The sequence below is a fragment of the Pelobates fuscus genome, chromosome 4 (assembly GCF_036172605.1).
Source record: "Pelobates fuscus isolate aPelFus1 chromosome 4, aPelFus1.pri, whole genome shotgun sequence".
NCBI classification, from domain to species: Eukaryota; Metazoa; Chordata; class Amphibia; order Anura; family Pelobatidae; genus Pelobates; species Pelobates fuscus.
Genome location: NC_086320.1, coordinates 384,937,607 through 384,950,352, shown reverse-complemented (window position 1 = coordinate 384,950,352; position 12,746 = coordinate 384,937,607). Strand labels below are relative to the sequence as shown.

General features: G+C 39.1%; 1 protein-coding gene across 1 annotated transcript in view; it reads right to left on the bottom strand.

Annotated features, from left to right (window-relative positions):
- Positions 1 to 12,746, bottom strand: part of LOC134609502 (uncharacterized) — a 133,586-nt gene that overhangs the window by 109,680 nt on the left and 11,160 nt on the right. Inside the window, exons 3-6 of the mRNA XM_063453162.1 lie at positions 5,405 to 5,527; positions 1,728 to 1,841; positions 467 to 661; positions 56 to 196 (exon numbers count right to left, since the gene is read on the bottom strand). Coding sequence (XP_063309232.1) covers positions 56 to 196; positions 467 to 661; positions 1,728 to 1,841; positions 5,405 to 5,527 — 573 coding nt within the window. The remainder of the gene's footprint in view (positions 1 to 55; positions 197 to 466; positions 662 to 1,727; positions 1,842 to 5,404; positions 5,528 to 12,746) is intronic.

Below are 12,746 nucleotides of genomic sequence, written 5' to 3'. Positions count from 1 at the left end.
TAATATTCATATTAATTGACAGGAGGATGTAGAATCCCCATGGGAGACGACGCACCTGGTTTATGGAAGGCGTCAGAAAGCAGGGGTCACACTGTGCGTGTTTCTGGCAGAAATGGGGTCTTTGTGGGAAGTACGAGCTGCTTGCGGCTTCTTCCTTAGGATTCCTGAGGTGTTTCTGCAGATACTCCATGCTGAGCTGCAAATACAGAGTGATCACAAGCCAGCACTAGGGGAAGCTGATCATAGATAGACAGGCTATTAAACACAATGTGCAGGACAGGTACAGGTGTATTAAAGGTACTGGCTATAGACGGACTCTGCACAGACTAGGTTAAGGGGCAGACTGTGTACAAGGACAATACAGGTACTGGCTATAGATATAGAAAATATCCCATATGCAATGCACTATATGAATCAAGCTGCGTTCTAGTTTGTACGACTTTTGTCTTGTTCCGAGCTCAGATACCTCAGTCTGGGTGGAGGTGCTCACAGTGTGCTGGGGCTCCTGGCACAATTTTGGGGGGCTGTGCTTGGCAAGATGGGGTACATCCTCTGGTCCCCGTGTTCGCTCGGTCTGGGTGCTGGTGGTCACGCTGTGGGAGGGTTCCTGAGACGTGCTGGGAGGGGTGTGCTTGGGAGGCTCCATTAAGATAATGACAACCTGCAAAACAATTAAAGAGACTTATAGGTGCTGTGACCGAAAGCAAGGAATTGTGCTGGAGGGAATCTATATACCTCCCCAGATTTTGCAAGGATCCTACTTTGTGTAATTAGCCCCAGGGAAATGTGTAATGTTATAATGAATGTTGCACTTTAAATATGTGTATATTTGGGCCCTGGGGTGGAGTACTTGGAGAGTAGGGTGGGCCAGTGCTCCACTCCACATTTTGGAAGTTGCTTGTAACCTACAGGTGAGAAGTCCAGTTCCAGAGTTTGAATCCTAATTTAACTCACCTGAAAAGGATTGTCAATTAGCGGTGCTATTAAGTACTCCCCTGCCAAGGAAGGAGGGAGATTGTGTTTGGTTTCTGTGAGTGGAAACAGAGAGCTGAAAACCTGAAACAGTAAGGTTGTTTATGCTTATGTTGGGAAATGGACAAGCCATCCAACCCAGATAGCTGATTATTTTGTTTAGTTAGTGCTCAGAAGAGCAAGGCTTTTGTTTTGTATATTTTTGTTACCTTTATACCTTACTGTGCAATTATTTTGGAGCCACAATAAAAGAGCAAGTCCTTTTACCTCATCCAGCGTGTTTAGTGTCTCTAAAGCCTGAAAAGACTGTGTGTAACACCCCAATCCCAGGACAAGGTACCAAGGGAAAGGAGTACTTTTGTCACAGTGCCTTCATCTGAAGAGAGGACATCACTTTATCACTACACGATCAATGGAAAAAGAAATGGTCCTCTGTGGCCTGTCGTTCTCTCGGTACCCTCCGTCCATCACCAAGTGTTCCTCTTCTCCCCCCACATCCATGTGATCCTCGTCCTCCCTCCCATTCTTTTGTCTGCCTTTGACCCTCTCCCCCTACCTCGCTGTACTGCACCCAGACCAACTCAAATGAAAACGGCCAACTCCTCCCGCCATGCCGGCTAGCACGCTCTAAGGAGCTAGGAGTACATGCCCGCTCCATGATGACAATTTGTCAATGCATTCTGAAAGCGTTGTGTGATCTGCCGTTAGATGAAATGGTAAATGGCAGCACTCAGGGAGGATCCCTTTATACTCACCTGTTTTACCATGCCCTGTGTAATATTGCATGACCCGGAGCACTGCGCAGCACACTGGACGGACACATTATCCCCAATCAGCTTCTTATTCTGCTCCAGGAAATTAAGGACAATCTAATGTGAACAAGGGAGGAAAGCAGCACACTTTCAGTAAAGAAAAGAAAAAAGACAAAAACATCCCAAACAAACATGGAAAACGCAAAGCACCATAACCACTACACTCTGTGCTGTCCTAGCTTTGGTGTCAGAAGTAACCATTTTAGCAGAGCAACTTGTGACCACATCCGCTGTATCCAGCATTCTCTATAAAACAATGCAGGAATATGCAGGGCTGAGCTCATTGACTCCAAGCATCCGCTGATCGCTCTCAGCCAAACAGTACAGTCCTGTGCAGCGATGCTTTACTCTACAGCAAGACTGTCAAACTTGCAGCCCACAATGGACATCGTGCAGCCCGGCGAGCCGCAAGTGCATGCTTAGTGTTAAGGCAGAGTAGGCATCTGCATTCTCCACATTGCAGGTGCCTACTCTGCTAAAGGTTACCCGGCCGGGGATCAGAGGTTCCTGGCAGCAGCGAGGGAGCTCAGTCTTCCTTCTCCTCACTGCTCCCTCGCGTACGCTGTCTGTAGTGATGCCGGGTGCTGGAATATGGCGTACTCCAGCACCCAGCATCACTAAACTGCGCGCGTGAGGGAGCAGTGAAGAGCAGGAAGGAGATTTCCAGATGGATGAGGGCCCACACCAGCTCCCAAAGGTAAGGAGCAATAAATAAAATGATGTTAGTGCAAGAATCAGTGAGTGTCTGTCAGTGAGTGTGTGTCAGTGAGTGTGTGAGTGTGTCTGTCAGTGAGTGTGTGTGTCACTTAAAGTGTTCGTTTAAGCAGATTGATTGAATAAACTATGACGGAACCTTATTACTTAGAAATGGGAAACCTTAGGAAAGAGGAACATTAGACGTTATGCAGGACTTTAATACAGGAAGAGATCTTACACGGGCTGTCTCTGGCAACTAAAACTCACTTACAACTTGCTCTCAGCTTTTTTATTTCTGATTTATTTATCACTGTCAGTAAGCTTCAAAGAACATTTCCCCTTTGCCCACCCGTGGCACTTGCTGGAATTATTTTTGAGATTATTCTATGTGAAACATCCAATAATTCTGCAAAATGTGTGGCTGTAACTCAAGCAGCAACTACTTGGCCCCCTCTGAGATCTGCTATCTGGCAGGGCCAATTGACAGCCTCAGGAAGGGTGAAATGTCTCTGCAGTAGGTTACTCCAGATCACTTCAGGTGCTGTTCATATTGCTTTACTCTCCCGTGTCGAAGGCAAACAGCAAGGTGGACCCTGAATAAAAAGCAGGCCCAGTCTGAGTGGTATGGTGGCCAGGACTTGCCTAGACAGTCGGAGCGGCACATCACATTATTTCTGGCATTTATAAAGCGCCAACATATTACACAGCGCTGTACAATTGGGAAAAGGACATCACAATAAGAACAGACTGAAACAGGTAGAGGGCCCGTGAGCTTACAATCTACATATCCACTATGACTTCTCCCAGCCAAGCAGGAGTTTTATAAAATCTGGGGACCATCATAAAGGGGCAAAAATTATAAAAAAAATTACACATTAAGAGACTTGCCTACTAAATAGTGAAATTAAATTGCTGTTAACGTAACACCAACAGAAAACTACGGATGAAAAGTTGCCCACCATTTACGCAGCAATATATCCAATAAAGACCTGCATTTTATACTTTTGGACAAACTTTTCAAATTATTTAATATTTTGGGATGAGCTTTTAAAATTATTTTTTCAAAATATTTATATATTTGAATATATCAAATGTAATATAAATATATATATCAGTATATTAAAAATATAAAAATTTTAAGATATTCAATTATTTTTCAAAGTATTAGGTAATTTTAAAAGTTTATCCAAAAACATTAAAGGGACACTGTAGGCAACAAACCAAAATCAGCTTAATGGAGGAGATGTGTCATACAGATCATGTCCCTGCAATCTCACTGCTCAATTCTTTGTCATTCAGAAGTTTGTTTATGCAGCCCTCCCTGTGACAGCCTTCCTAATCACTTCCTGTAAAGAAAGATCTCATGTCTAAACTTATTGAACATTCGGTTTACTTTTCTTTTAATATTTTTTTTTTTATCTTCTGCTCTGTTAGTAGCCTTCTAGACCCTGCAGATGCCTCCTGCCTCCTGAGTTTGAGTAAAGTTACAGTTACAGAGCAGGAGATAAAAACTTCTAAAGCAAGTTAATATCTAAATGAAAATTAAACACTTTTTTCATGCAGGCTGTGTCAGTCACATCCATGGGAGGCTGCATGGACAGAAACAAAGTGATTAAACTCCCAAATGGCAGAAGATTTATGCAGAGGTATGAGCAGAGGTAGGAGCTATATACCAAAACTGCTTCATTCAACTAAAGTTGTTTAGATGCCTAGAATGTCCCTTTCAATCATTTAAAAAGCTCATCCAAAAATATTAAAATCGTGGTTCTTGATAGGGAAAAAAGGTTATTTCTACCCACGCATTGTTTCTATCAAGTGTACAGTATAATCACGATTCCATCTATGTGATTTGGTTGAACTTATCTATTGCAGTTTTCTGGGCACTTGTCACAAAGCAGAATGTTTAATAGGGCATGCAGAGATATTTTCTTGCAACGTTTTTTTTTTGTGCACTGGTCACTTTAAAAATGTGGTTCACTAACTATATGGTCTAATTCACGTTTAACCCCTTAAGGACCAAACTTCTGGAATAAAAGGGAATCATGACGTGTCTCACACATCATGTGTCCTTAAGGGGTTAATATGAGTATAAAACTCAGAGAGTTCAAATTTACAACTTATTAAGATAAGAATAATTTATTAAATATAACATACATATGATTCTGAGTTAAGTTTGATGATAATGACACTTCTCTGTTTCTAGTAGATACTTACTATTATAATATATTCCGCCCGACGATATGGGTGATAGCCCAAAAAGGCGGGACGTACAGGACGTCATGTGGAACGCATAATTATCCGGATATTACTACTTCCGGTCCCGTTAATGCCGGTGCGCCAATGTCAATCAAGCCGTTATGATGGAGACTACAAACACATATGGAGATATCAGCAGTTCACCAATGGAACTCGGGTATGGTGAAGGACGCCCACTTATCCACTAATGACTTTTAGGGACTAGCCCTATTTAAAGAAACTCTTGGGGTGGGGATATTAGGATTTGTTATTATTGTTTGTAAGTGCAATTTTATCTTTTGTATTATTGTGGTCCCTGAGGAAGTTCCGCTAGGGAACGAAACGCGTTGGACCGTTTCTTTTTTCTTTACGTTTATATTAACCTTTATGGTGATGGGTTGTCACCTTTTTATAAATAAATAATCCTTTTTATACCTTCACCTTCCTGGAGTCCTGTTCCATCAACTGGCGACTGTGGAGTGGAGAGTGGGATTACTAGCCCCCCAGTTACTTCAGGGGAGGCACATTCTGTGAGTGCATTTCATGTGGCGCATGATATATTGAGTGTTTACTGTATTGCACTATTTTTTGTTTATTTCCCTGTGTTTTAGATTTATTCAGCTGTATCCCCAATCTGCTGCTGGTTGTATAAAGCAGGACACGTCTGAAGCTTTGTCCAAGGGACTCACCTGGTCCATGTTTTGGTGGGAGCTGCGAACCATAGTTTGAGTGACGCAGTGTAATGGACAGGAGCATTCCTTCCCAGATTCAGTCTTAGATTTGAAATGAAGGTCAGGGTGCGCAACTGGGACCTGAAGACACAAACAATCAAAGAGTAATTATCCCCACCACAACACACAAGACAACACTGCAACAGACAAAGCACAGCTGGCATCCTAAATCCCGACACACAGGCCACCTTCCTCTTGGATATTGAGGTAAGGATGCTGTGACAAACACTCCTTCCCATGTACGTTTGCCACGGACTCCTGGAGGAGTGTGGAAGCCGGCCTCCTGCCCACCGACTATGGCCCAGGTTTGGGAAGCCGTTTCGGAGTTACTCTGCCCAGCCGCAATTAACAACTTTCCCTGGGTGCCTCTGGTCCGGCACTTTCCCTTCATGCAAATGGAACCGAACGCTGGCCGTTCACATGAACCAAAGCCACAAATAGTCCCAGCAGTACTTAGCCGCAACCGCTAAGGAAACAATTTCATCATGAGGACTTTGTGGGTTCCCAGTCACCTCAGCGAGACTTCGTCGCGAATATTATAGAATGTTTTTTGGCATGAGGTGACCGTGCGGTACCAGGAGAGTGTTTTTTGGAGGGACGGTGCCTGAGACTAAGGGCAAGAAACACTACCGTAGAGCAAGGCGGAGCACCCCGTATTGCGGCCACAGGAGCTCACGAATGTTGACCGGCAGAAGCACCAAGCACCCTGGAAGTATTTTAGGCATAGGACAACTTTGCGGCCAGTCAGAACTTGTGCACTCAGATCAGGGCTATTTGGGGATGTTAAATATGTGGGGTTATTGTATGTTTTGGGGTACTTGTTTTTATATTTTGTGTTGGGCTCTCTGTTCCTAAGAGATAATTAGAGTATTTAACCCCTTAAGGACACAGCTTCAGAAGCTGGACATACCCTTAAGGACACAAGCAATTTTTGCATTTTTTGCTGTTTGTGTTCAACTGCAATTTGCATCGCTCTTATTTATTGTACCAACACATATTATATACCGTTTTTTAGACAACAAAAAGGGCTTTAATTTGATGTGACCTATACATGTATAAATTCTCATTTATTCCAAAAAAAATGCAAAATAATGTGGAAAAAACAAAAACAACGCTTTTTTCCCCACGTTTTGGAATAATAATGTGTGCATAATATGTACAGCTTAGGAAAAGTAATTCAAAATCAATTAATTTATGTGTCTTGATTTACAAAGTACATAATATGTGTAGGATTTCAGTTTATTTTGAAAGTTACAGGTCACAAACTACAAGGTCTAAAATAAAATTTCAATGTGAAACAATTTTAGAATTTGGTATGTTTGTCTTGGAAGTTTAATACCCATTACAGGAAACAAAATTGCCACACAAAAGTATATATTTATATAAAGTAGACATCACAGGCTATTTACCTAAGGTTAGTTTGACACTTTTTGCATAGCCATTTCACCGCCAATCTCTGCTAAATATTGGAGTAAAATTGTGTTTTTTCTCTATTTTGGCATATTCACATATAACAAAGTTTTTGTAATGTGTATTTCGTAAATCTAGTGCGTGCTATCCCTGTACAGAACCCCATATTGTGTTCAGCTACATCTGCTGAGTATAACGATACCCCCATTGTATACCTTTGCCCCTATTCTGTGAAGCTACAGTGCCATATAGGAGACCATGCTATTTCAGTTTCTATAGTTGGAATTTCCATAGATGGTCATATGTCTGAATTTGTGGCATTATAGCCATTTGACTGTTCAAATAACCCAATAAAGGCCTTCCATTTTAGAAAGCAGACACCCAAGGGTATGTTATTAGGCATATATTATACCTTAACTTGCCACCATGTTTTCACCGATTTATTTCAAATTTTGTGGTGAGAAAAAAAAATTAATTTTTTTTACATACATGTTGCATTTTCGCTGGGTATTTCTTACATTTGATAAGTGCCACTGTCATAAATTCCCCCTAGGTATGCTCAGTTACCTCTTCTGAGTAAAACAATATGCCCAATGTATGACCCAGACACTATTTTGTGAAGTTACAGTGTTGTGAAAGAGATGTGATAAGTTCAGGTTTTTAAGTGTGAATTTACATGGAGAGTTTTAATGGGTCCGTATTCTATTTTTCAATATGTTAGCAGGCTGCTTTTTCCAATTACCCCAAAAAGGCATACTATTTCTTAACCCCTTAAGGACCAAACTTCTGGAATAAAAGGGAATCATGACATGTCTCACACGTCTTGTGTCCTTAAGGGGTTAAAGAAGACGCCCAAGGGTATTTCAAATGGCAAATTTTGAACCTTAACGTGGGATAATTTTTCCGTTAGCTTGTATCAAGTGAGTTTGTACTGTATATTTTGCAAACCTTATGTGTGCTACGGCTTTATAATACTTTATATGTTGCTCAGCTATGTTGTCTGAGTACAGCAATACCCCCGTATGTACCTTTGCCAGTTATATGGGGACGTTGAAGGGGCACATTTCAGACACAGCCATTGCAGGTTTTGTCAAACTTTGAATTTTTACGCTGTGTTGTTACCCCACTTTGACGTTTTTTAGCAGGCTATATATTCCAACTATCCCATAAAAGCATACTATTTCTTAAAGAATACATCCCAGGGTATTTCAAAAGGCATATTTTGAACCTTAGTGGGGGATCATTTTTCTGCTAGCTTGTACCAAGTGTAGTGGTAATAAGCATTTTTTCTGCTTTTTTGACACACACTGTGAGTTTGTACTGTATATTTTGCAAACCTTATGTGTGCTACGGCTATATAATACTTCATATCTTGCTCAGCTATGTCGTCTGAGCACAGCAATACCCCCATATTTACCTTTGCCAGGTATATGCGGACATTGAAGGGGCACATTTGAGACACAGCCATTTAAGTTTTTTCAAACTTTACATTTTTACGCTGTGTCCATACACCACTTTGGAGGTGTGTTTGTAGGTTAATTATTCCAGCTACCACATAAAGGCATACCATTTCCTAAAGAAGACACCCCAGGGTGTTTCAAAAGGCATATTTGTTTCAAAAGGCAAGTGTAGCGGTAATACGCATTTTCTCCCTTTTTTAAACATTTTTTTAACTTTGTAAAAGTTTTTTTTTAACTTTTAAAAAGTTTTATTTAGCATTTAACAACTTATTTTACTATTTTAAAACTTTGTTTAAACTTTTCAAAAGCTTTTTTTAACTTTTTATTGTTTTTTTTTTAACTTTTAACCCCTAACTAGCCTAACCGTAAATCCCCAAATTTCCCCACTAACTTCTACCCACCTTAGCTAAATAAATAAATATTTTAAAATATTTAAAAGAATTAATTAAATACATTTAACCCCTGAGGATTAAAAAAAATAAAAGTTAACCCTCAGGGGTTAAAAGAAAAAAATCAGATCACAGTGAAATACTGTGATCTGTATTTTGTATCACTGCAGGCAGTGATCAAAGGGCAGGGAAGGGGTTACATTTTATTTGAAAGAGGTGAGGGGGGGGTGGGATTTTGCTACAAACACTTTTTTTTTACAGCCAGAGACAGATCAGCACCGATCTGTCTCTCTGCTGTTCACAGCTCACACAGAGCTGCAGGGAAACAGATCGGGTTTCACTGCAGCACGTGTGATCACTCTGACTCCCGGTCAGAGCGATCACATGGGCTGTGAAAGTAAAACTGCCCATGGTAGTGTGCCTCCGATAGGGAGACACACTACAGTAAGATTAACCCCACGATTGCCGCGATTGTGGCAATCAGGGGTTAATTTTCATTTATGACGGAAATTTTCCGTCCAGCGTCCTTAAGGGGAGTGCTGCAATGACGGAAAATTTCCGTCATGCGTCCTTAAGGGGTTAATGTAATTATCTCCCAGGCCCAGAGATTCCTGGGAGGGGCTTGTGTTGAATACAATGAAGACACCCTGCTGGGGTCTGTGCAGAAAAGGCAGAGTTTGGCTCATTAAAATCAGTTGTACTCCCAGAACGATGTGTCGTCTAGTTACTGGGAGAAATAGAGCTAGTTCCCTATCCTGTTCCAGGACGGAGAGGCTCTAGGAGGACCCCAGTCAAGCCATGGCGACCCTGGTTCCAGCTAGGAAGCGGTCCTTGGCGGAGGTTCCCAGCTAATCAGCAGAAGGAATGGAGTGTCTGAACTACAAATTAGATGTTATATTGTTATATAGCGTGACATTCATGAATGCACCCTTCGACCAGTATTCTGATCCCTACTACTGATAAAGTTATCCAGAACATGCAATAACAATAGAGTAACTGATTTATGAAGGTGGACAATAACACATGTGAAGATGGCCTGTCAGCTCGCTCCTAACACACGTTATCTGCACAATAGGAGGGGTCTGTTGGACCGGCAAGGGTCAGTTACCAGTGGGGCTTTTGCATGGGGCGGTCTGGTTTCTGTGTCCTAAAACTCTGGAGATATGACAACATCAGAAGCCTAAAAACTAAGAAATTCTAAACTATTATTTTACTGGACGTTGGGATGTTTACCTCCATATATAAAACCAACACTGGGCCATCTTACAGGCAGGAAGACCCATATTAGCATCAGTGTGCACAATAAGAGATGTTTAAAGGGCTCTATAACATGTGAGAAAATTAACATCAAATCTGGAATGAGGGCATGAAATAATCAGAAAAACTCAATGATTTTTTTTCCCTCTCTATTAAAGCAGCTGTGTACCCACCGAAAAAACCGCTAGCTACGGCTGTGGGAAAAAGGAACGGTCTTACTGATTGTGAGTCAATATCTAAGGAGGACCCTGTTGTCTCACGGTATTTTCTATTGATGTTAGTGTTTTACTCTTGACAATGGCAGCACCCGGGGGGGGGTGAGCATCCGCTAAATATAATTCACCTTAAAAAACGCACCCCTAGGCAAGCACACACTGACTTGAGATGTCACCATTGGGGGTCTTTGCAAAATAAGATTAGATTTGCCAGCGTCCCAGTTCTATTGACTCCATCACACTCTATTAAAGAATGTTCCATAATTCTTTATTTAAACGGTTCTTCTCGGACCTTCCAAACACTACTGCCATTATATGTGGATATTTGTTGTTATACAATACACTGCTATATGATATGATGTGATACAATACGGCTATATAATATGATGTGATACAATACACTGCTATATGGTATGAGGTTATACAATATGGCTATATAATATGATGTGATATACACTGCTATATGGTATGAGGTTATACAATACACTGCTATATGGTATGAGGTTATACAATATGGCTATATAATATGATGTGATATACACTGCTATATGGTATGAGGTTATACAATATGGCTAGATAATATGATGTTATACAATACACTGCTATATGGTATGAGGTTATACAATATGGCTTTATAATATGATGTTATACAATACACTGCTATATGGTATGAGGTTATACAATATGGCTATATAATATGATGTAATACAATACACTGATATATGGTATGAGGTTATACAATATGGCTATATAATATGATGTGATACAATACACTGCTATATGGTATGAGGTTATACAATATGGCTATATGATATGATGTTATACAATACACTGCTATATGGTATGAGGTTATACAATATGGCTATATAATATGATGTGATACAATACACTGCTATATGGTATGAGGTTATGCAATATGGCTATATGATATGATGTTATACAATACACTGCTATATGGTATGAGGTTATACAATATGGCTATATAATATGATGTGATACAATACACTGTTATATAGTATGAGGTTATACAATATGGCTATATAATATGATGTGATACAATACACTGCTATATGGTATGAGGTTATACAATATGGCTATATGATATGATGTGAAACAATACACTGTTATATGGTATGAGGTTATACAATATGGCTATATAATATGATGTGATATAATATGATGTGAAACAATACACTGTTATATGGTATGAGGTTATACAATATGGCTATATAATATGATGTGATACAATATGGCTATATGATATGAGGTTATACAATATGGCTATATAATATGATGTGATACAATATGGCTATATGATATGATACAATACACTGCTATATGGTATGAGGTTATACAATATGGCTAGATAATATGATGTGATATAATACACTGCTATATGGTATGAGGTTATACAATATGGCTATATAATATGATGTGATACAATATGGCTATATAATATGATGTGATACAATACACTGCTATATGGTATGAGGTTATACAATATGGCTATATAATATGATGTGATACAATACACTGCTATATGGTATGAGGTTATACAATATGGCTATATAATATGATGTGATACAATATGGCTATATGATATGATGTTATACAATACACTGCTATATGGTATGAGGTTATACAATATGGCTATATAATATGATGTGATATAATACACTGCTATATGGTATGAGGTTATACAATATGGCTATATAATATGATGTGATATACACTGTTATATGGTATGAGGTTATACAATATGGCTATATAATATGATGTTATACAATACACTGCTATATGGTATGAGGTTATACAATATGGCTATATAATATGATGTGATACAATACACTGCTATATGGTATGAGGTTATACAATATGGCTATATGATATGATGTTATACAATACACTGCTATATGGTATGAGGTTATACAATATGGCTAGATAATATGATGTGATATAATACACTGCTATATGGTATGAGGTTATACAATATGGCTATATAATATGATGTAATACAATACACTGTTATATGGTATGAGGTTATACAATATGGCTATATAATATGATGTAATACAATACACTGTTATATGGTATGAGGTTATACAATATGGCTAGATAATATGATGTGATATACACTGTTATATGGTATGAGGTTATACAATATGGCTATATAATATGATGTAATACAATACACTGCTATGTGGTATGAGGTTATACAATATGGCTATATAATATGATGTGATACAATACACTGTTATATAGTATGAGGTTATACAATATGGCTATATAACATGATGTGATACAATACACTGCTATATGGTATGAGGTTATACAATATGGCTATATAATATGATGTGATATAATACACTGCTATATGGTATGAGGTTATACAATATGGCTAGATAATATGATGTGATATAATACACTGCTATATGGTATGAGGTTATACAATATGGCTATATAATATGATGTGATATACACTGTTATATGGTATGAGGTTATACAATATGGCTATATAATATGATGTTATACAACACACTGCTATGTGGTATGAGGTTATACAATATGG